The sequence below is a fragment of the Miniopterus schreibersii genome (genome assembly GCF_964146895.1).
Source record: "Miniopterus schreibersii genome assembly, chromosome: 2".
In the NCBI taxonomy this organism is placed as follows: Eukaryota; Metazoa; Chordata; class Mammalia; order Chiroptera; family Miniopteridae; genus Miniopterus; species Miniopterus schreibersii.
In genome coordinates this window covers 138,308,335-138,332,295 of record NC_138102.1, presented here as the reverse complement: position 1 = coordinate 138,332,295, position 23,961 = coordinate 138,308,335, and the positions used below count along the sequence as shown (strand labels likewise).

The 23,961-nt window shown below is 37.6% G+C and overlaps 1 protein-coding gene across 3 annotated transcripts in view; it reads right to left on the bottom strand.

Annotated features, from left to right (window-relative positions):
- Positions 1-23,961, bottom strand: part of SARNP (SAP domain containing ribonucleoprotein) — a 46,197-nt gene that overhangs the window by 14,744 nt on the left and 7,492 nt on the right. For 2 of the 3 annotated variants that reach the window (XM_081130484.1, XM_081130485.1), the window contains exons 2-9: positions 21,611-21,710; positions 19,449-19,495; positions 19,155-19,222; positions 15,617-15,668; positions 14,698-14,771; positions 14,240-14,268; positions 11,907-11,932; positions 9,536-9,604 (exon numbers count right to left, since the gene is read on the bottom strand). In XM_081130484.1, coding sequence (XP_080986610.1) covers positions 9,536-9,604; positions 11,907-11,932; positions 14,240-14,268; positions 14,698-14,771; positions 15,617-15,668; positions 19,155-19,222; positions 19,449-19,495; positions 21,611-21,710 — 465 coding nt within the window. The remainder of the gene's footprint in view (positions 1-9,535; positions 9,605-11,906; positions 11,933-14,239; positions 14,269-14,697; positions 14,772-15,616; positions 15,669-19,154; positions 19,223-19,448; positions 19,496-21,610; positions 21,711-23,961) is intronic. The other variant, XM_081130486.1, reaches the window with a different exon arrangement.

Below are 23,961 nucleotides of genomic sequence, written 5' to 3'. Positions count from 1 at the left end.
TTCAATAAAGGAAGAACATGCCAAAACAAGATCAGGGAAAACCTCAGGTATGTGGAGGAAAGAGAGAGGCGCAACTAGGCTGATGCACACAAAGGTATTTTCTTCTACAGAACTGATAAGAGTTAAAAGAGAGAATATCAATAAAGTGGAGAACAGACAGATGTTTAGGATCACGTGTTTTGCTTGTTCATGTAGAGTGCTAAAGAGGGCCATCATATAAGGCCTCTCATCTTATAGCTCTGTTCATTTCCAGCTTCCTTTCCTCCTCAACCATTTCATACCTAAGTACAAGCATAATAGTGAAAATTCTGTAACTGCCTCCCTCTACTCTGTAACTCAATAAACTCTTCACCCAATAAATACTTCCTAAAACCTAGACACTAAGCATTTCAAACATAATCTCCTTAATAACACATTCACGGCTAGGGACTTAAAAGATTCAATATTTGATATGAGCTCCAAATGTGGAACACCCTGAAAATAATTTCTATTTCTGTCCTAAGAATCTGCTCTGGGGATGAGAAGGTAAGATTTAGTTAAAATATTAATTTTTGAAAATGTGAGAAAAGAGTAGCACAGGTAAAGGAGAGGAGGAAAGAAGTTAACATTTTCTAGATCTTAACAAGGGACCTCAGATTTTATTAAGCGGAGGCTATTTACTAGTTTGCAAACATCACCAGCAAGTATCCCCCTATAAAACAGCTCCCAATCTGATATCCTGCCTCATCCCCATGCCCATCTCCAAAATACTATAGAATTTTTTCTGACTGGCTTCAGCTATCAGGCATAAAAAGCAACTGTGCTATTTTGGTGAGTACATTAAGAAAAATGAACTGTCGTATAATTATTAAACCTGAATGGAACCAAACCTTGAACTTTTAAAAAATAAAATATTACCTCTCTTAATCAACGTCCGCCCAAAAAACAGTATTATTATTCAAGTGTAAGCTTTTCAAGTATTGAAATAAATCTTAAACATGCTTGTACTGGTACAGCACTCACATCATGAGGAGCCTTTTGAAAACCAAAATTCCCCCCTCCCAGCAAAAATAACAATACACACACATACAAACCCCCCCCCCAACCCAAAAAGTAGCCCACACTTTTTCCTCCCATGCAGATTTTGAAGGATGGATAGATAAGACTTGGATTCAGATAGATAGCTCACGTTTCACCATAGCCAAGAAGCCTACCTGGGAGTGATCAGAGATATTGCTCTGCTTAGAAAAGCCAGGCCAGCTACTGGTCACCCCAAAATTAGACATAAATTAGACAACCAATTATATATAATGTGATTTACAGGTGGGCTTTAAAAGTTATTCATCTTATGTACTAAAAAGTAGCACTTAAACAATTGGAGGTTATTTAAAAGTAAAACAGACTCAATCTCAATCCCCTCCTTTCCAGGCTATGTTTACTCTTGGGACAAAGACTACAGGGGGACCACAGAGGCATAAAACTTGTCTTTTATCAAGTCGTCAGTTCTGATGTTAGAAGAAGGAATGCAAGACATTAGTGAGGGTGGGGTATCGAGTAGGGGAGACAGAAAAGAGAATGAGTTTGTTATCTAACTATATAAACTTTCTTACCTACTAGTTCTTTGGGTTCAAACTCAATGAATGAAATCAGAGACAGAAAAATCACACGATAAAGCACAAGATCCTAGTGGTCTCAACTATGTACCTTAGGGAAGTATAGGCCCTCTGTCACAAACTTCTCAAAGATCCAATTTATACCCCTGGCCAGTGTGGCTCAGTTGATTTGAGCGTCACCTAGTGCACCTAAAGGTCACTGGTTGATTCCTGGTCAGAGCACATGCCCAGGTTGGTGTTCGGTCCCTGGTAGGGATGTGTATGGGAGGTAGCTGATCGATTGATGCTTCTCTCTCACATCTATGTTTCTCTCTCTCCCTTCCTCTCTCTAAAATCAATAAAAACATATTTTACAAAAAGATCCAATTTATAGTAAACAGGGCAAGACACCAACCATAAATGTTAACATAGCATCAAAAATTTAACCTTGCTTCCCCAAATTTTTATAGCTTTTCCTCTTAAAGTGTTCAATTTATATTCCTAACAAAAATTTTTCGTCTTACCCAGCTAGGTAAAAAGTATGTGTTTGAAAGTTAGGACATAGTGGGAGAGTAAAATTGTTGAGCGAAGAAAAACCTGACTCCTACTTCCCTAGTTAAAATTAGAATACATTTTCAAGAGCCCTGGGCAGGGGAGAGAAAAATTCCATTCTGCCTCTTTGCTCTTCCAAATTCCTATAGCCAAGTGGTTCAACAGCAGTTGAATGGCACACATAATGACATCATTGATTAGAACCATAATAGAAGGGAATGAGAAGGGGGGCGTAGGAATGAAGGGAGGTGAAGATGTATTTGTGTTACAGACAAAAGACAAGTTCTGTTACTCAGCAGGGACAAAAGAAGAACCAGATGAGAGGATAAACTGAGGTCAGAGAGTTTTCCCTATTGTTTCCTCTTTAAACAGCTTCACCACTCCCTAAAGGTTTGTTCCAATGGTTGGGTGGAAACAGCAGTATAAAAAATGCCAAATATTTATTTTCATGTTATTATGAATTAGAAGGAGAATCAAAGGACTGGTTAAATTTGGTTGGGCCCTAAAATGCTCCAAGAAATGCTGAAGACTATGTGGGGCTGGGTCTTGTTTATTCCCTCAGTCATCCTTTCTGGTAGCCTCTCTCAATTGCTGTATCTAACATATATATAACCCATTCTTATCTTCTTTTCTTGTTGATTAATATAAATTAAAAGAATAAAATTTTTCAAATGGAGAAATTTTGGGGAAAATGACAACCTAGGATGAAGGGGGTGGGGGATTCCTCCAAAAGCCCTTGATCAATGAAATATAATGACTAAGAGGATCACGCAAGTTTTTTCCACCTGCAATCCTACTGTCTGCATTTTTCTTGGTCTTTTTTATCTTTTTTTCTCAATCCTCACCTGAGGATATGTTTTTATTGATTTGAGAGAGGATTTGAACCCGAAACTTTTTTGGTGTATAGGACAATGCTCCAAACAACTAAAACACCAGGCCAGGGCTTCTTGGTCTTCTTTTTTTATGGTTTAAACAACAGAAATTTATTTTATTATGGTTCTGAAGGCTGAAAGTGAGATCAGGGTGCCAGTATGGTTGATTTCTGGTGAGACCTCTTTCTGGTTTGTAGCCACCCACCTTCTTATTGTGTCTTTACAGGGCCTTTCCCCAGTATATGCATGTGGGGGAAGGAGGGGGAGAAAGAGAGGAAGAGGAAGAGAGAGAGAGAGTGGGGGGAAGGGAGGGAGAGAGAGGAAGGAGGGAGCTTTCTTGTTCTTGTGGGGTCCTATGAGAAAGGGTATGAATAGAGAATTAAACGTTAAAATTGCCCTAGGTACAGCTGCTTTTTATATTTGGATGAATATAAGAACCCAAATCTACTCAGCAGGCTATTTTCCCAACTTATCCTGAGATCTAAATGTTCTATCATTTACCTCTTTAAAAAATATTCTACCTAACACCTCGCCATAGCTTATGGTTCCAGGTTGGTAATGTCTTATGCATGGCCCCACGGTTCTTCCTTTGGAAAAGGTCTGTATACCCATACCTAAACTCTCTAACAAAACCCAGTTATAGACTCTCTAAGAAGGCTGGTGATCAACTTTTAAATCTATAGCAAGAACTTCCCTCTCTCCACATCCCAATGTCTAACCTCTATGCCAAAGACTCCCGCAGAAGGGGAAGAACAAACAAATGTTTCTTCATTTATTTCAGATGCTGGAAGGGCTAGATATAAGCAAATGGGCCTTCTAGAAGACAGTGAGTGGAGACCAGCCTGCCAACAGTTAGACACAATGAAATTTATATGCCAGGAGACACTGGTGCCTTCCTGTGCTTGGAACTGACTTTTTTTTTAAATCCTCGCCTGAGGACATTTTTCCATTGCTTTTTCAGAGAGAGTGGAAGGGAGAGAGAGAAAGAAACATCAATGTGACAGAGAAACATCAATTGGTTGCCTCCGCACCTGCCCCAATCAGGGCAAAGCAAGAAACGGAAGTATGTGCCCTGGGCCAGAAATGAACCTGGGACCCTTCAGTACCAGGACTGACACTCTAACCACTGAGCAAAACCAGCTAGGGCAGAACTGACTCTTTATCCAAGCTTCCTCTTTGATATCTCAACACATTTTAGTGACAAGCTCATCAAAAAGAACACAAGTCTAAAATCTCTCTCACTCTGAAGTGGTTTATCTCCAACCAAAGGGTGAGCAAAAATATATAATTATATGAAAGGTTTATGAAATTAATCACTGCATCCACCCAAGAATTTTCTAGCTACCAGCCCCATTAAGAAGAAGATGGTCAGTGGAGGGATAGTTTGTTTTCAACCTTTAGATTCTGACACTGTGTAACTTAAGACCACACTATCAGGGAAGAAACTGGCAAAAATCACAAACTTGCTAAGATAAATCATTAGCATAGTTACCTATATGAAGAGCTACAAGTAGGGAAAAGCCAGTTAATATTCTAGTAGAGAAGTAAGGAAACTGTATTAAGATTAATAGAGATACGAAATACTTATAGTTTCTACTACTACTATTAATGAATAGAAGCAGCCTGGCTGGTGCGGCTCAGTGGATTGAGTATCATCCTGGGAGAGGGGTGAACAGAAGGTGGCCGACTGATGTTTCTCATCTCTCTCATGGATGTTTCTATCTCTCTCTCCCTCTCTCTCTAAAATTAAAGAAAAAGATATTAAAGAAAAGAAGCAGTAACACATACCCCTCTGCTTAGTGCCTGGGTTTTTTCTTTTTTAGATACTTACCTGGCTGGATTTCCTGTAACTTCCTAAAGTATCAATTTTTACTTTCCCAAATATGCTAATATTTGAAAACAAAATAAAACAAAACAAATCAACTCAAATTAGCTACTTTTGTTAACACTATAACTCTAAGCCCAGACTTAAGTTTTTACCAAAACTGATGTCCTATGACCAATATACAAGGTAGGGCAAAAGTAGATTTACAGTTGTTCGTATGGAAAGTAATACAATAATTAATAAATAATAATACAAGAATAAACTGTGTTTCTCATTCTTACAATTTTAAACCAACTTCTGCCCCACCCTGTATAACTGATTTGGCTTCCCATCTATTCCCTCTATCTCTCATTCCTTTCAGAGATGAGTTTCTTATGTGCCAGGCCAAATCCTGTCCTTCACCAACAGGACTAACCCAAACACTATTTCTCTTGGGAGGCATGGAAAAGTGACAGGAAAAAACAATAAAAAAACAACCAGTCAAGCACAAGACTGAAAACCTAGCTAGTGATCAATCAGAGCCAATCAGGCAGAGGTTATTTATCTGGGTTTTGTTTTGTTTGACGAGTGGGAGGTTTCTCAGCCCATAGTCACCATGAGGCTTATATGAGAAAAGGCATGCCATTCTATCCTCAAATAGTCCAAAGAAGGGACAATTTACAGCCTCTTGTGTAAAAAATGTCTATAAATGCCAGTGCCATTCTTTGCCCTGTCACTTTCCATTATCCTAAACCAACAGGATTCTATTCACTGAGACTTGAGCTGGAAACATGAACGAACAGGCCTTTCTTGGGCAGGGTAAAAGAGGTTTTGTGTATAGTATACTAGTGGAGCTGAAAACTGAAATATATGAACAGTCATACAAAAGTCAGCCTAGGAAGAATAGCTGAGATTCAGAACCCTCAAATCTGTAATATGCTCAAGCTATAAGTCTAAATATAAAGAGATGATCAGATTGCAACAGTTTAAAAAAATCAGTCATAAATACTACTGATCCATGGTTCACTTCTCACATACTTCTGCTTTTTATCATATATACTGGTCTGCAGCAAAATCTACTGAAGAGAAATCAGCAAGCAATCAGGGCCTTAACCTGGATCAAGTAAACACAAACCTTGTGCAATGGAGATGACAGGGGGTGGTTTCTCATTGCACCTTTTAGGTTACTAGGATGAAGAAGAGGCATCTCCACACCATCTACCAACTTACCACTACTGGCATCATCTCTAAGTGAATGGCATCTGTATCTAAAGAATCGTAAAATTTACAGACAGGTGGCCAAATTATGTAGAAGGATGCTATACTAGAACCCAGGACCCCAAAATAAGGTGTACAAAGTGTGTTGATCTGACTGGTCCATAAACACAAACTTAATCATGTCACTATCTTGGTCAACCAACCAAATACTAGGTAGCAAATCATCTCTGGTGATAAAGAACAGTTAAACATAAGACTGAAACAGGTAACCCTCACCAAGAATGTATCCAGTTTACAATTTCGGGCTTTGGATCTAAGACACTAAGTTCTAGAAAAGATGTTACTTGAAAAAAAATAAAAATAAAACACTTTCTTTTACCTTACTTCTTTTCCTCCTCTCTCCTTCTACAGATTCAGTGTAAAACTGTTTATATCCTACAAGTACTAAAAAATTCTGGGCTACAAAAACAGTGATTCAATTTATGTGGTCTGATAAAGGGATTCTATGCCACTTCCAAGTATAAAAGCTGTGTGGGAGATATAAAGTAGACTTGAATAGTTCAATACATATGTGGCCATTCACTTAAAAATTCAGTTCCTCAGTTACACTAGCTACACTTATAAGATCAGTAACCACATATGGCTAATTACTACTATATTAGATAACTGACTGTTAAGTAGAACAATATTCTATAAAGTATTTACATCATCACAGAAAGTTCTATTGGACAGTAGTGGTCTAGACAGCAAAATATCAGCATTTTGGGGACATTTTAATGGTTTATGGGGAAAATTACAACAAACTGTTAAAATGAGGATGATTCTGAAAATCAGGATTTATGATCAATGTATAAGGAATCTATACTCAAAGAAGACATCTCAGAAAGTCAAAAACCTCTAAGCAAAGTGGTACCTGGAAGAAATCATATACTCTAGTACGGTGCTACTCAAAATGTGGTCTGCCTCCTGGTACTGGTCCCCAAACTGTTTGTTACCAGCCTGTACTTAAAGTCCAGAAATTCAGAGTGTTTTTAGAAATTTCCAGAGTAATTTAATACTGCTGTGACTTTATTGTATTCTACAAAAGTACCACTCTGCAATAAAATGGAAATTTAAAGAAGCTAGTCTTTGCCATAGAATTTGAAAAACACTACTCTAGAACATATGACAATAAATGTGATTAGAGAACAGAGCTCATACAGAGTTCTACCAATTACCATTATCTGATTATAAACTTTGAAATTTTTTTTTAAAAATATGTCTTTATTGATTTCAGAGAGAGGAAGGGGGGGGGAGAGAAACATCAATGATCAGCTGCCTCCTGCACTCCCCTCACTGGGGATTGAACCCACAACCCAGGCATGCGCCCTGACAGGGAATTGAACAGTGATCTCCTAGATCATAGGTGGATGCTCAACCACTGAGCCATGCCAGCTGGGCTCCCTTTAGAAATTTAAAATGAAAACTGAAATCTTATCAGTGACCAAATAAAACAAAGAAGTTAACTGATTTAAATTAGTCATAAAGTCAGTTGGGCAATGGAACTGAACTAAGAAAGGAAGAAAACTAGTATTTATTGAGGGTCAAACTGTCACCATGTTAGGTAATTTCAAACACACATTTACTCTTCACAAACACAGTGTTAGGTATTACTCTCTTTTTTTTTCGGTTAATCTTCACCTGAGGATATTTTTTCCATTGTTTTTCAGAGAGAGTGTGTGGGGGGACGACGACACACGGACAGGACATCAATGTGAGACACGACTGGTTGCCTCCTGCAGGTGCCCCGACCAGGGCTGGGGATGGAGCCTGCAACTGACGTATGTGCCCTTGGCTGGAACTGAATCTGGGACCCTTCAGTCTGTGGGCCAGCGCTCTAACCACTGAACCAAACTGGCTAGAGCCCGAGAATATTTGTTCCATTGATTTTTAGAGAGAGTGGGAGGGAGGAGGGGGGAGAAAGGAGAGTGGGAGAGAAACATTGGTGTGGGAGACACACACTGATTGGTTGCCTCCCACACACACCTTCACCGGGGCTGGGGATTGAACCTGCAACCCAGGTACATGTCTTTGACCGGGAATTGAACCTGCAATCCTTCGATGAGCAGGCCAATGCTCTAACCACTAAGGCACACTGGCCAGGGCATTACTCTCATTTTTATAGATGAGAACCAAATAAGTTTAATATTTTGCTCAAAGTCACAAAATTAAGGTATCATCCTTCATGTTCTACTTAGCCTCCTGTGGACTGAAAATGAAACCAGGTAAAATATGGAGAAAGATTCCAGGGAAGGGAAGAGAAAAGCTGATGTCCCTGTAATGAAATGTTATCAAACTAACTCAGGTGGACAGTATAGGTGAGGGACAAAGTCCTCTCAGGAATGTTTCCATGTGAGCCGAGTAGTAGGAGGTACAAAGTTCTATTTAATTAATTTTGATGGAACAAACACACATAATTCCCTAGAAGAGTGAAGTTATTGCTGAGATTCTCAGATATCTAGCCCTCATATACAAAAGTAGATAGATGAGATCCAGGGCCACAGAGCCAAGGCACCCTTTCCCTTGGCCATCTGGCAAAACACAAATGACTGGGTTTATAATAATTCTTCCCAACTAAGCTGCATATGGTTTAAGAATAACATAACTCTGTCTTCCTCTCAACTAAATTTTAAAAATTTCACATAGCCCAGCCAGCATGGCTCAGCAGTTGAGTATCAACCTATCATCCAGGAGACTGAGGTTCAATTCCTGGTCAGGGCACATGCCCGGGTTGCAGGCTAGATCCCCAGCAGAGGGTGTGAATGAAGCAGCCGATCAATGACTCTCATCACTGATGTTTCTCTCTCTCCCTCCCTCTTCCATCCTCTCCCTGAAATCAGTAAAATATATTAAAATAAATTTTAAAAAAAATAAATTTTTGACATAAACCAGGAAATACTCCTACTGAAGATCTATGGTCTCAGCATCAAGCTGGGCACACAGAGCTGATGTTGTATTTCTGGTAAACATCAAAACTGTAACCTAAAGGAAAGGAAGATGAAACACAGTTGTAAGCAAGGTTATGAGTCCCCTGGGGGCACAAATGTTTACTTTTAGTGTTCAGTTTTTTTCCTGAGCAAAAATATAACCACTGTCAGGTCAATTTTTTCCTATGGATTTCCAGAGAGCTCAATAGTTCCATACTCAAATGGGAAGTAATCATTTTTTTTAAGTGATGTTTTTTACGGTTTGAAATATTCTTCCCTTAACCCTGTCACCACTTCGACAGCTAAGAGAAATACAGAGCATGCTCAAACAGCCCGAGTAGAAACTACGAAAACAATCTGTAGAAAAATACAATTAGCTTTGTGAAACAATTCCTGTAATGTAATCAATAGTCAGTGAGAGGAAATGAGAGTCAAAGGACCGTGTGAAACGAAGTGTTACATTCTCAGCCCAGTGCCCTAATGTTGCAAAAACTGTCATTTCCAGTGACATAGTTCTCAAGCTGCTCTAATGTTGCAAAAACAGTACTTTACCTTTCTGGAGATTGAAGAGACATTCAAACCAAATCTTTGAGCTCTTTCCTTTAGCTTGTCCAGGTTAACCTACAAAAACAAGGGGTGGAGGAGAACAAAAAAAATCTGTATTTTAAAAAATCAAAATAGAAAATACAGAAGGTAGAAACTTATGGTCCAAAGATAAGAGGTAAATAAGCCTACATCAAAGATACCCTATGTGCCAAATTAGGAAACTTAAGCAGAACCCATCCATGCCAGTAATTATTAAAAAGCTTCTTCTGGAATACAGTGAAAGAGTCAGCCCTACCTCCTTCATTCATCAAAGGTGCCAAGAACTTCAGGAGGGTTTAAGATCAAAGTAGGACAAACACTGCTTGAAAAAGCAAACCAATGTCTCAATCACCTCCACACAAGTCCACTATTCACAGTCCAAAATCATTAATTCCTGTAGTCTCTGCAAATAATTCACTCTATCTCCTAACAAAAAGAAACCATCACTGCAGATCTACTTTATTTAGAAGACAAATCTACCACCAGTACCCCACTCAATTTTCTTCCTTTTTCTTGTAAGCCTTGATATATCAAGACTTATTATTATAAGGATATATAGGACGCTTTTTTTTTTTTTTTTTTTAGGTAGATGAAGGCTATTTTGAATGATTAATGCATGTAACTGCTGAGGCCACTATGTATAGGTAAGAGAGGTGGAGCTTTATTTCTTGGTCTCTTCCTCCTTGGGCAGTCTTGATGATTTCCTCCTTCTTGGCCTGGAGGCATTCTTCACAGTGCTTGCATTCCTCCTTGGTCTTAAACCTGTGGGCCTCAGCCTGGTCAGCAGAAGTTTCTTGTGAGCCTTGTCTGCCTTCCTTCAGCTTATAAATGTGTTCCAAAAGAATCCGCTTGTTGTTGGCCCACGGACTGAAGGGTCCTGGGTTTGATTCCAGCCAAGGGCATGTGCCTCAGTTGCAGGCTCGGGCCCCAGTTGGGGTGCGAGAGGGAGGCAACCAATTGATGCATGTCTCTCACATTGATGTTTCTGTCTGTCTCTCTCCCTTCCACTTTCTCTGAAAAAGCAATGGGGGGGGGGGGGGGAAGAATCTGCTTGTTTCTGAACATGTTACCTCTCATTTCAGGTACAGGCCGTGGTCAGTCTTCTTAGATTCATGGCATATTCTGAGCAGCCGGAGAATAATTCTCATTGTCCTCATCCAGGTTACCTTCTCAAGCATTCAAGCACTGGCAGTACCCTTTGGCTTACCTCACCCATATGTCTACCCTTCTTGCAGGCCACAGTGTTTTCCAGGCATCAAGCTTGGGGAATGGACAATCACAGGCTTCTGGATGATCAGTCCATTTTTGATCAGCTTTTGAATCTGCCGATGGGAGTTGGCACTGGCAATTTCATTGGTTTCATTAGGGTCCAACCCAACCTTCTTTTTGCTTCAACAAAGGACACTGCAAGCAAGCCTCTTCTGAGGCCTGAGCATACTCATGGATGTGGTCGCAGTGTAAAAGTATTTGGGAAATTTTCATTACTACTACTACTACTACTACTACTACTACTACTACTACTACTACTACTGAACTGTAACCCCAAGAGCAGGATTTCACAAAGCCAACATATTTTTTATAGTAAACACTGATTTTTAAAAATTTAGATTGTTATTTTTTAAATCCTCACCTGAGGATATGTTTTTATTGATTTTAGAGACAGAGGAAGGGAGAGGGAGAGAAAGAAACATCAATGTGAGAAACATCCACTGGTTGCCTCCAGTATGAGCTGACTGGGGATCGAACCCACAGCCTGGGTATGTGCCCTGACCAAGAATTGAACCCGCTACCTTTTGGTGTACAGGATGATGCTCTAACCAACTGAGCCAAAGACAAGCTGAACATATTTCACATAATTTATTTCCATTTTCTAAACATGTCTACTAGTCACAATGGCCCAGAAGTGTCTTATTCTACTAGTCTTTATTTTCTGATTTTACATTTACTAGGTGTGTTGAAAAATACCAGTACCTATAAAGAGAACTCATTAAATTGCTTTCACAGATTTTCTTGTGGTAAAAGCCACTGGACAAGGCCTAAAACTCCAGCACCATAAAAAAGAGTTACACGGACTGTCCTCTAACAAAATCTATTCATTTTTTCAAGAGGAGTGATAGGAAGGAAGATAGTTATAGTATTTTTGATGTGGCAATTTTCCTGACTCTTGGTACTTCAAACAATTATTTTTATTCAGGACATAAAACATTACTGAAAAGTCATCAAGACCATATGATTTCAGTTTCCTCTGACCTGGGGAGAAGGAGGATTCTCTACAACTTTAATACTAACTGTATAGAGTTAAGTTTTGGCTCTCAAAGTATAAAAAAAGTTTTCTTACCATAGGCTTGGTGTCGGATGACAAGCCTATAAAAGAAAAAGTTTTATTTAATATTTTAAAAGTCATAAAAAAGGAAGCTCCCAGTCTTCAAATCAAATTAGATAGCATAGAAATAGTATATAAGATAAATCTCCTTTATGATGAGAAGGAAAAGGTAGATTGCATCTAGAGATCATATCTGCATTCACTGAGAACATAAAATGGTATAGACACTTTGGAAAACAGTTGGCAGTTCCTCAAAAAGTTAAAACATAGTTTACCATATGACTTAGCAATTCCATGCCTAGGTATACACACAAAAGAAATGAAAACATACACCCATGCAAAAACTTGAATATGAATGTTCACAGCAACATTATCCATAGTATCCAAAAAGTGAAAACAACCCAAATGTCCATCAAATGATGACTGGATAGATAAGATATGGTATATCCATACAATAGAATATTATCCAACAATAAAAAGAAATGAAGTACTGATACATGCTACAACATGATGAATCCTGAATACACTATGCTAAGTGAAAGAATTCAGTCACAAATAGCCACAAATTATATTATTCCACTTATATGAAGGCAAATTTACATATATAGAAAAAAATTAGTGGTTGCTTGGGAGGAGAGGATAGAAACAACTGCTAATGGGTACGAAGTTTCATTTTTGGGTTATGGATATGTCCTAAAATTAGACTGTGATAGCTGCACAACCCTGTGAATATAAAGAAATCACTGATTATATATTTTAAGTGGATGAATTGAATGGTATATGAATTATATCTCAATAAAACTTAAAAAAGAGAAAGATATCCTATCTGGAAAAAAGAACAGAGCTACTATTGTGAGTTAAAATTATGGTCTCTTTAAAACAATGTTCTGTCCTAAAATACTAAGCAGCAAGTAGTAAATTGACCTATATAATCAACCCTAATTTAGTCAATAATTACTTAAAACTTTTCAAAATTTTATTTTAAACAATCTGTTTTGTAACTGTAATCAGTTACAGACCACTGTAACTCTCCACTGTAAACATTTATGAATGGATTCAACTTTTACCACAATCCATGTGCTAGGAACTGTTAGGTGTTTTTATGTTCTCACTCATAACACTAACTCCTTTCAAATGTTCTGTTCTTTTAAGAGCTACTCTGTAGTTCTAGGATTGCAGAATTATGGTAACACTGTAAATGTTATCTATACATTTTTATTGAGCAGGGTTACTTTTCAGACTAGGTATTAATGTTAACTTTCGTTCTTTCTTAAATAGCACTACCTAATGTCTTTAATAATTTTTGTCGTACTATCACCAATCCCATTATATCTCTCTTGTCATAGCTAAAAGCCAGAAAATATCTTCTTTCCAATAATGGCCAGAATTTTGCTGGTCTTTTAAAAAGCATAGCAATCCACTATAAGATCTTTGGAGGGCATTTTCTTAACACACTTAAAACTACAAACAAATCACCAGGAAGACTGCACTGGATAAGGAAACTACATTTAAAGTTTAAGTCACTGAGAATAGGAACTATGTCCTTTTAAAAAATAACTTAAAAAAAAAAAATGACAAAATGCATATTCACTGTAGAAATTTTAAAAACAAAGACAAGCAAAAGTAGTCACTCAAAATTCTACCCACCAGATAGTATTAATAATTTAGTATATATCCTTCCAGTATTTTTTCCTAGCTATATATGCACTTTTATTAATAAAATGAGAACCTACTGCAAATTTTTTAACTTGCTTTTTTCACTTACTATCTTTCTAACAAATATTCTTCAATATCATTTTGAATATCTGCATGGTCTTCTACTATACCATGGCACACACTTACTTAACCAATTCTGTACTGTATATCACATTGCTTCCAGTTACTGATCACTATAAATAATGCATGATAATCCTTGTGGTTAAATCTTTAAGTATACCCAAGGTTCCTTGTAAATTCCTAGAAGATTGTTGAGGTAAAAAAGACTCTCTTTCCCTTTACCATTTTACCACTACACCAAGAAGTATAACACTAGACAGGTACATAATAATTATACGCTGATTTGATACACCAGAATAAGTAAGTGAGGTACTAGAAACTTCTCTGAAAATGTCCAAGAAAAAGAAAATAAATGTTGGCACTTTTTCCTATTCTCTTAACTTCAGTACCTTCTCTAAATTGCCCAAGAAGGCTTAAGTATAGTCTTATCTAAAGCAAAGAGGTAAATGTTATAACCTCTTAAAGGAGTCTAAAGCTTACAAGTTTATCTTAATTTGGAGAAATTAAATCTCTTGTGCCAGAAAAGTAAGAATATAGAGATAACTTTCTCAGAAAAGTCTCTGTATGCTTACCTTTTGATGGAACTGAAGAAATTCCAAATCTGTAGAAAGAAAAACAAGCTAAATTTTAGGAAGCTGTTCACACTCCTGGTCTCCGTGTCAAGTGTACATATGGCACTTCTTGCTTGTGATCTCAAGCCTTGCAATCATTAGCTAATTCTAACAACCCCATGAAAGAAGTTCCGTTCATTCTTTTTCTCACCAAGAGTCCAGATAATAAGCTAAAAGGAAGCCTTATCAGAAGTAGTCAGGAACTGACTTTTACCTATTACAAAAACCCTGCTTGATAATAAAACCCATCTATAGCTACTACATCCAAATCAACAGAGTTCTGAATGGAACAAAAAAAGTTTCTTTTCAGCAAGGCCTATAGACACCTTACAAAGTCAACAATTATTTAAAACTTAGGATGACAGCACCTCACCTTCATACTATCACTATCTCAGGTCCAAAAGGCTGGGGACACTCACCTAGCTGCCCGGGCAGCTTTCTTACTCTCCAAGCTCACAGGTACATTGAATCGTTCAGCTCTCTTCTGCATTCTCTAAGTGATAGTGGAAAAAAGAAGAGGAAACGAAAAATTCAATTTCTGGTTTGCTTCCTTTAAGAGAAAAGTTGTTTAGAGGTGTATCTTTAGAACATCAGGAGTAATTTCTTAAGGTCTAAACTGAGAATACTGACAATCTTAGAGGATATCAGGCTATATCCATCTGAGGGCTTAACTCAACAGCCCTTTCCCGAAAGCAAAGACAAAAAGACTATTATTGAATTCATGTCCTCAAAAACAAAGGAGAAGGAATAAAATAAAACCCACATTCTGCATGAAGCCAAGAAGACAGAAAGCTGTGTCTAGTTGACCTTTGAAAAGAGATCAAAGGAATATAGCTTTGTTCCAGCACTGGTGGTACTCTTTCAGGTAGAAATGAGGCAGTGTGTCCTATGCTACCTTTACTTTAAAAGTACAAAAACAGAGCACAGATCTTGACTGGAACCTAGTTTTAGATATCTTAACACAGAATCCAGAGAAATTTCAATCTCATCAGCTAGTGGGTTGTAACTTAAGGGTGACATCTTCCCTTGTTACTTTTCATCTCTCCCAAGGTGCAATTTTCCCAAACGCCAATCCTAGTTTATAAACATCCTAAAGAGAATTACCACTAAGACCACAGTTCAGTACTATATACAAAAAGACTAGGGTTTCAAAGGTGATTATGCCAGCCCAAATATTTTCTCAAGTGTAGTTGGTGGAAAAATATATCAATACCAAAATCTGTCAATATTGATTTTCTGCCTATGAGTAAATTTAAATGACGATACAATTAAAGGATAAGAAACAGAAAGATATATGTACACAGCAACTGCTCTTCTACTAAGGAGCAGAATACCTACCTCAGTCTGTGGTATTTCAGATGTAATTTTTACCACTTTCTTTTCTGCTGCCCTGGAAAAGAGGAAAGAGATTTTTAAAATTAGAAAACTGCTATTCTAAACCAAAAATTTAGAATTGTGTAAGAATTCACCTGAATCATGACTTCTGTTCCATAACTCTCTACCACCCCTTCTTAGTCCAAAAAACCACAAAGCGCTTAGAACTTCAGTTTCTTGAACTGTCATCTATTGATAAGAGCTCAAATAACAGACTAAGCTACTTTGCTAAAGTATAAGAAAGTTATTAGGAAAGAAGTCTGGTTAAATATATTGGCTGAAGGGAAATACTCAAAGGATACCGGAAACCATTTGATTTACTTTTAGGAACTTCTAAATTTACTTCTGGACTGCTAACTATTCCTCTAACCCTCATTTAAATATCAGCTCTCAATTTTCATCACAGGAACAATTAATGTGTGCTCTACAAGCTCTGGTTTCTTTCTTTCACAAATCTCCTATTTCTCCCATGGGGACTGTACCTTCAGCTGAAATAGTCAAAGTGAGACAAATAAAAATGCCAAAAGGAGTGGGAAGAAAAAAGGCTAAGGGGAGTATGAATTAGGAAAACCTGGTAAGTTACTAGTCAAAAGGCTTAAGAGAAAACAAAAGAGGGGGGGATCACAGGGACGAGAGACAAAGTTCGGAAGTACTCAGGATAAATGGAAGGGCTTTAACCCTCCACCAAACAACTCCCATAAAACTGTGGGTCATAACCAGTCTCATTAAGGTCCCTCATTTAGAGACATGGACAGCTTTTGTTCCAATATCCCAGACACTTTTCCCATTTGATGCCCTGAAAGGTAGTAATGGTTTAATGGTATTTTCAGAGGAAGCAATTCTGGAACAGGAACTTACTCTCTCCTGTGTCCTTTTGTTGGAGGTCCCTGAAATAAAAGATAAGCAATGGGTGCCCCCTGCTGACCATAACTAAGTCCTACAATATTTAACTGACTTGACAAGGAAAAACGAAAAAATCAAACTAGAAATAGGAAAATTTTTGGAGACCCTCAAGCCAAAGAGGAAGCAAGGGGATCTCCTTCTGAATGTTCAAAGGACCTAAATTAGCCCTAAATATTCTGACCTTTAAAGAAATCTCTGAATTCTTCCTATTTCCTGGTCACTCTTCCTTCCCCAACCCTGTCTTGTTAAGGCAAAAATGGACAAAGTTGAATGTTTTTCTTGACGTCCAATGCCATTAAACAGTCCTCTCCACCAAACCCCACGCTAATATCTTCCTTCACACTCCTGTCTTAAAGCACAATCACTGCAGTACACCTCATAGGGAATCCCAGAGAGGAAGACTCCTTCTGTTCCATTCTAATTTCCTCAGGCACAATTAAACACAAGCAATAAAAAACACATCACATTCTGGGACTCATGACACAGTCACTGTCTCCGACACTACAAAACACCGTCTAAACTATAGGGACTCAGAACCTTTCTGTACTGCACATATTTTAGTCTAACCATTACTTCTCTCCAAAAAGCAAAATTACCACCCTCACACACACATTCAATTTCCCTGTTCAGAAATTCATTAATAAAATTAAAACCCTTTAAACAGCCCGACCGGCATGGCTCAGTGGTTGAGCATTGACCTATGAGCCAGGAGATCGAGGTTCAATTCCCGGTCAGGGCACATGTCCAGGTTGTGGGCTCAAGCCCCAGTTGGGGGCATGTAGGAGGCAGCCGATTAATGACAACTCTCTCATTATTGATGTTTCAACTCTCTCTCTCCCTCTCCCTTCCTCTTTCTCTGAAATCAATAGATATATTTTTTAAAAAATCAAAAAAAATCCTTTAAACAAATTACACATTTTACAAATTCTAAGGATAATGAACTTCCACAAATTTCCAAACTTTATTTTTCAAAGTATTTATTTATTATTGATTTTTTTTGAGAGAGAAACATCAATTCAAGAGGGAAACATCAATTGGTTGCCTTCTGCATGCCCCTTATCCCCTACTGGGGATGGAGCCCACAACCTGGGCATGTGTCCTGACCAGGAATTGAACAGGCAACCTGTCAGTGCAGGGCACGACACCAAACCGAGCCACACTGGTCAGGGCCAAACTTTATTATTTTTAAGCCACACAAGCCAATCATCACTGTATTTACCTGATATTCCTTATTGCCCCAGAAGTCCCCAAAACACCTCAATTTTAAAGCTAACCCATAAACCATTTGCTCAAAGCATTGTATCTAAACAAAAACCTCCTATGATAGAAGATAAAGAAAAGGCTTTCGAAAGCAGTAATATTTGACAAAATCTAATAAAACATTAAATGCACTTCCCGTGATGCAGAAAATCCAGGGACTTATCATAACTATGTACATACCTGCATAAGTATAAAAACAGTTGCATAAGGACATGTAGCACTGCATTTTTTGCTATTATGAATAACCTACATGTCCATCAACAGGAGACTGGTGAAATTACTGTTCATCCCTGGAATGGAGTACTATTAGCTTCAAGAAAGAATAAGGTTCTAAGCTGATAACTACTAAACCTGGGTAAATGGGTACATAACTTTTACAGATACTTGTAATTTCCCATAATAACAAGGTAAAAATTAATCCTACCACTTACTAGGATAATTAGCCCCATTTCACAGGGTTGATGTGAAGATTAAATGTATATATGTACAACACCTAGAACTTTACCTACTATATAACTAACATTTAAGAACATTATTGTATGATAAAGATTTCCAGATGTAAAAAAAAATTCAAGAAACCAACAATATGCATAGTGTGTAAATATATGTATCTGTACATACACATACCATGTAAAATATTACAAAAGGATATATTGAAAACCTCTAGGAAATCAGATGAGGGTGAAAACAAGGGGTACTTGAGTGTATGTACTGTTTGACTTTTTACTAATCCATATATTGCCTTTTATAATTAAATGCATTAATACAGCTGTAAGGAACAAAAATGTTAAAAAGGACTCAACTGTTCTTAATGTGCTGGAGTATAAGATGCCAGACATCTGTGGAAAGAGCCCCAAATAAAAAATGTTTATGATAACACTGTGTGGTCGTTTGAAATAAATCAAGATCTACTTTCCACGCTAGTATTCTGTCCTCCACTCCTCTACTGTAAATCAAAGAGGAAAAGGGAACAGTGTTGCTTGAGACAAAATCTCTGCTCAGCAACCGCCTTTCTTACGAAACTCCTTATATGCAGAGAATCTGTATGATTCCCTATACAGAAAAAGAATCATCTTTAATGGTGATATAACAAAGGCTAGGAGACCTAAACTTTGTCTGTGCTTAAAGTCTCCTGGTCCTGATTATCTATTACATAACCCAGAGACAAACTACTTTGCTTCACTGGTAGGAAATAAATCTCCTGAAAATGTATGATCTAATGAGAAATGAAAAAGCCAAAGGGAATGAATAAAAGGTAAACAGAATGAAACACTAACACCCCCACCCTCCCAACAAGAACTGTCTGCTCTGTACTCGTATTATAAAAAAAGATAGTTACGCATCAACAGTTTTTTCAGGAGGTTCTTCCTCTTTGACAGGCAGTTCTATGGGCTTTGGTTCTTCTTCCTATAACCAAATCAAACAGGATGGTTAGCATAAATCCAGAGTAAAAACCTGTCAGCAGAAGAATATGAAAACTCCAAAATGAACCAGTCTTTCAGAACCTTCATTACCCCACTACGCTCCCCTAACAAGTTAGCATTTAAGCCCTCTAATGATTGATGTTAAGCAATGTTGCCAAGGTAATGGCACACTGTCAGGTCAGTGACTAACCTTACTCTCTCCAACTCACCTCTGTTTCATCTCCCAGTACATCTTCTTCATTTGCTTCCTCTTCAGCTAAAGAATATTAAAATATTCAGGTCAAGCCCTGCTACAAAGCCATACTGATCACTTCACTCAGGCTAAAATTATAATAATTTTGCTTTCCCAAAATAAAATTCAATAATGAAGGCGAACTAATGCTCATAAAATTGCTTCGCATGGAGGAGATAAAACTGTTTTCTCTACATAACATAAATACAAAGCTGAAGGCCAGCTCAACTGAAGAACTAAATGTGATGTCAAATTTAAACATTAATACAAAGTAATATGGGAGTATACCCTTAAGATTTAGCGGTTGGGAAGGATTTCTAAAATAAAAAAACCAGAAGCAAAAGTAGTATGAGAGAGCACCCTGGCTGGTGTGGCTCTCTCAGTGGTTGGAACATTGCCCAGTGCACCAGAAGGTCGAGGGTTCGATTCCTGGTCAGTGCATACTGGAAGCAACAGATCAATGTGTCTCTCTCACATCGATGTTTCCCTCTCTCCCTCCCCCTCTAAAATCAATTTTTAAAAACGTAATATGAAAAAAATCGCAGGTTTTTCAAAACTAAGGAAAAACATCATGGAAAAAGAAACAAATGACAAAGATATTAGTGTCTAAAACCAACAAGCGAATAGTTACTAGAATATAAAGAAATGGCTTGTAGACAAACAAGTGAATGATGTAAAACCCTAAAAGAATAAATAAGCAAAGGAGAAACCCAGAGCCGTGAACACAGGAAACGTTTAAACTTTTTAATAATTAGAGAAATGTAAAGTGAAACAACTAAGAGATTAGCAAAAATTAGGCTACTTGATAAGACAGTGCCAAGTTTAGGTTTGTGGAGGTGATACACAAATCCTCATGCACTCTATAGATTTACAGAGCAATTCTGGAAAATAATTTGGCAGTGCTTAGTCGTATTAAGTATACATTATAAATAGGTATTAATTAGCAACCCATTCCTAGGTATATATCCCAGAAAGACTCTCAAACAGGAATATGAAGGAACACAAAAGTAGTAGTTCAGGAGGCAATAGAGGTGTTTATCACTGGGCGAATTAAAATGTGGTGGATTCACCCTGGCCAGCGTGGCTCGGTGGCCTACACTCGGGAGGGTTACAGGTCCAATTCCCAGTCAACGGCACATACCTGGGTTGCAGGCAGGTCTGATCCCTGCCCCCAGTCAGGGAGCATGTGGGAGGCAATAGATTGATATGTCTCTGTTACATCAATGTTTCTCTCTCCCCTCCTCCACCCTCCCTTCCACCACTCCCTCTAAAAAAATAAAATAAAATAATCAATGGAAAAATATCCTCACTTCTCAGGTGAGGACTTAAACAAATGTGGTGGATTCTATACATCATAGGCTACTATATAGGAACTGGAATTAATAGACTAGATGACAACACAGCCACAGGCCACACAAATACATCTTTAAAACACAGTAGTTAGAGAAGTGAGAAATAGAGCAAGGCTATAGCCTCATTGCCAATTATATAAAAATATTGTACACTAAACAATACTACATGGCTTTACAAGGACAAAGACAAATACTACCTATCAGACATGTTAGAACAGTTGTTTAAGAGAGATGGGATAAAAGGAATGGGAATAAAAAAAAAATTAAAGAGGGAACTTGTACAACCTGGGATGATATTATGACTTAAATGAAGTTGTTTTTAAAAAGGCAGAATTAGAGAATGTCAGAACTACAGCGGACCAGAGGTTATCTAGGTTTATGAATTTCAAGGGTGGAGATGAGATATTTGTTTCATTTCATAGATCAGAACAGAGAAATGTAAATAGTAAGCCATGAAAAGTGACTGTCCAAAGTTACCTAGTAAATTTCTGGCACAAAAGGAATTAGAATTAAAATCTTCCAATTCTCAGGTTAATGATACTTGCTTTACCATACTTCCTTTTAAATAATTTGCTGAAATAAAATTATACATATTTAAAAACGGGAGGGGGGGGGTATTTTTTGTACTATCACCACTGTTCTGGTTGGCCAAGAGTTTTCTTGATATAGTTAATTAAGAACTTACATTACCAACAACTTACAGGAAAAAAAGGAAATCTTCCATATGTCAGAGCCTAAAAATTAATACCCTCAATCAAACCACTCTTTGCCTCCACAAAGCACTCACCATGCTCTTCAAGATAGGCCTGGAGCCTGTTGATGAGATCTTGTTTTATTCCCTTGGTCTCCAAACCACGAGCAAGACATTCCTGCTTTAGTTCAGCAAGCTGAAAAAAAATAATAAAACTTTTCCTTAGTTAATAGAATGACCTGGCCCCCCCCCCAAAAAAAGGTACAGTTGACCCTTGAACAACACAGGATTAGAGGTGCTGACACCCCATGCAGTCAAATATTGGAGTATAACTTGAATCCCTCAAAAACGTAACTAATAATAACCTACTGTTGATTGGAAGCCTTGCCTTACCGATAACATAAACAGTCAATTAACACATATTTTGTATATTATATACTATAGACTTACAATACAATAAGCTACAGAAAAGAAAATGTTATTAAAAAAATCATAAAAGAAAATACATTTACTGCCCAGCTGGGGATGGCTCAGAGGTTGAGCCAGGAGGATCCAGGAGGATCACAGTTCAATTCCTGGTCAGGGCACATGCAAGGGTTATGGGCTTGATCCCCAGTCGGGGGGCATGCAGGAGGCAGCCGATCAATGACAACTCTCCCATCATTTCTGTTTCTATCTCTCCCTCCCTCTCCCTTCCTCTCCCTGAAATCAATAAAGATATATATATATATATACATATATATATATATATATACACATTTACCATACTGTACATATTTATTGGAAACAAAGTCCCGAGTATAAGTGAACTTGAACAGTTCAAACTCATATTGTACAAGGGTAAACTGTAGTTCTCACAAAAAAGAAAAAAAGTTCAATCCCAAACAATTGCTCTTAATCCCACCAAACCTCTAGATTCAAAGAAGGTACACTTCCTTCTAATATTCAATATGCAGGAAGACTTTCCTAACACATGATGAAGAATAAACATCCTACTTTAATAAAATTCTGACCTATTCATGCAACTTTTTATTATTACAAATCTTTAGCATTTCTGAAAAGAGGAAAAGGTTTAATCCCCTCCCCCCAAAATTACTGTACCAGCTAGTTAATAGAAAAGCAAATTCTTCTCTTATCCCAGATCCTTTACTGAAATCTACCATAAATATGCATTCAAGTCTGACTACTGTAGGATTAGATAAATGTGTTAGCCAGCTTTAAGTTAACAATGAACCAATTAAAAGATCTATGTTCAAAACGGAAAAAATATCTAATCATATGCCACAGAGTTCTGTTGCAGATTTTTAAAATCAGTAACTTGACTAGTGATATAACAGGTACTCTTATCAACTTTGCAGACAACAGTGGAAGAACTGATGGATTACCAACAGAATTAAGCTCAGGGAAGGGGGGAGCTCTTCAGGGACAACAATGAGCCAAAAATATTCAATTTAGAAAAAATAAGATACATATCTATAAAGTACTACAATTATATTCAAAACTTAAATTGTTCAAAAACCAGATGAGCAAGATCTGGCTTAACAGCAACTCAAAGGATAAAGACCTCAGGGTTTTAGATGATTACAAGTGCAGAGAGAGTTAACAATATGATTTGCGACCAAAATAATTCTAGATTATGGGTAACCGAAAAATAGAATATATTAAATGATGTAACAGCCTTACGGGGCTCCAGATTATTTTAAGAAGCATAATGATGTGCTGATCCAAGGAGAAAGCAGGAAAAGGAAGGTTCCAGAAATCCTATATGCAGATCAGTGCACGAATAGATGTTTGGCCTGAAAGAAGATTTTACTTGTTTTGAAGTACAGATGGAAGACTAGCCAGAAGTTAGAAAGCAGATTCCTATAGAAGAAAGAACTTTACAACTAAGGGGAATATGCTGGGCATCTCTAGGTTTTCGATCAAGGGAGCATTTGGAAATGGAGACGGGAAGCTCCCCCACCCCAATACTGTAATTGGCCAGGTGGAACATTCAGTTGAGTGGGGCAGGTAGGCAGGGATAAATACAGGGTGGGGAAAAGGTAAGTTTACACTTGTGAGTACATGAAACAGTTTATTCTTATATTATTATTTATTAATTATTGTATTATTTTCCATATGAACAACTGCAAACCTACTTTTGTCCCACCTTGTCTGTGGAAAACTGTCCTACCCAACAAGCCAACAGCACTCTCTATTCAGAAACATGTTAGGTAATCATCCATTATTAGTGTGGAATGGCTGCATAGCCTAATTATGGCGTCTGAAGCCAGACTACCTGGGTTCAAACTCCAGCTTTACCACTAACAGCTGGATAAACAGGTGCATAACTTAATCTCTCTGTGCCTCAGTTTCTTGTGAAAGGGGGATAATGCAACCATACCTATACCAAAATGTTGTTACGAAGATTAAACCAGTAAATATTTGTAAAACATTTAGAATAGTGC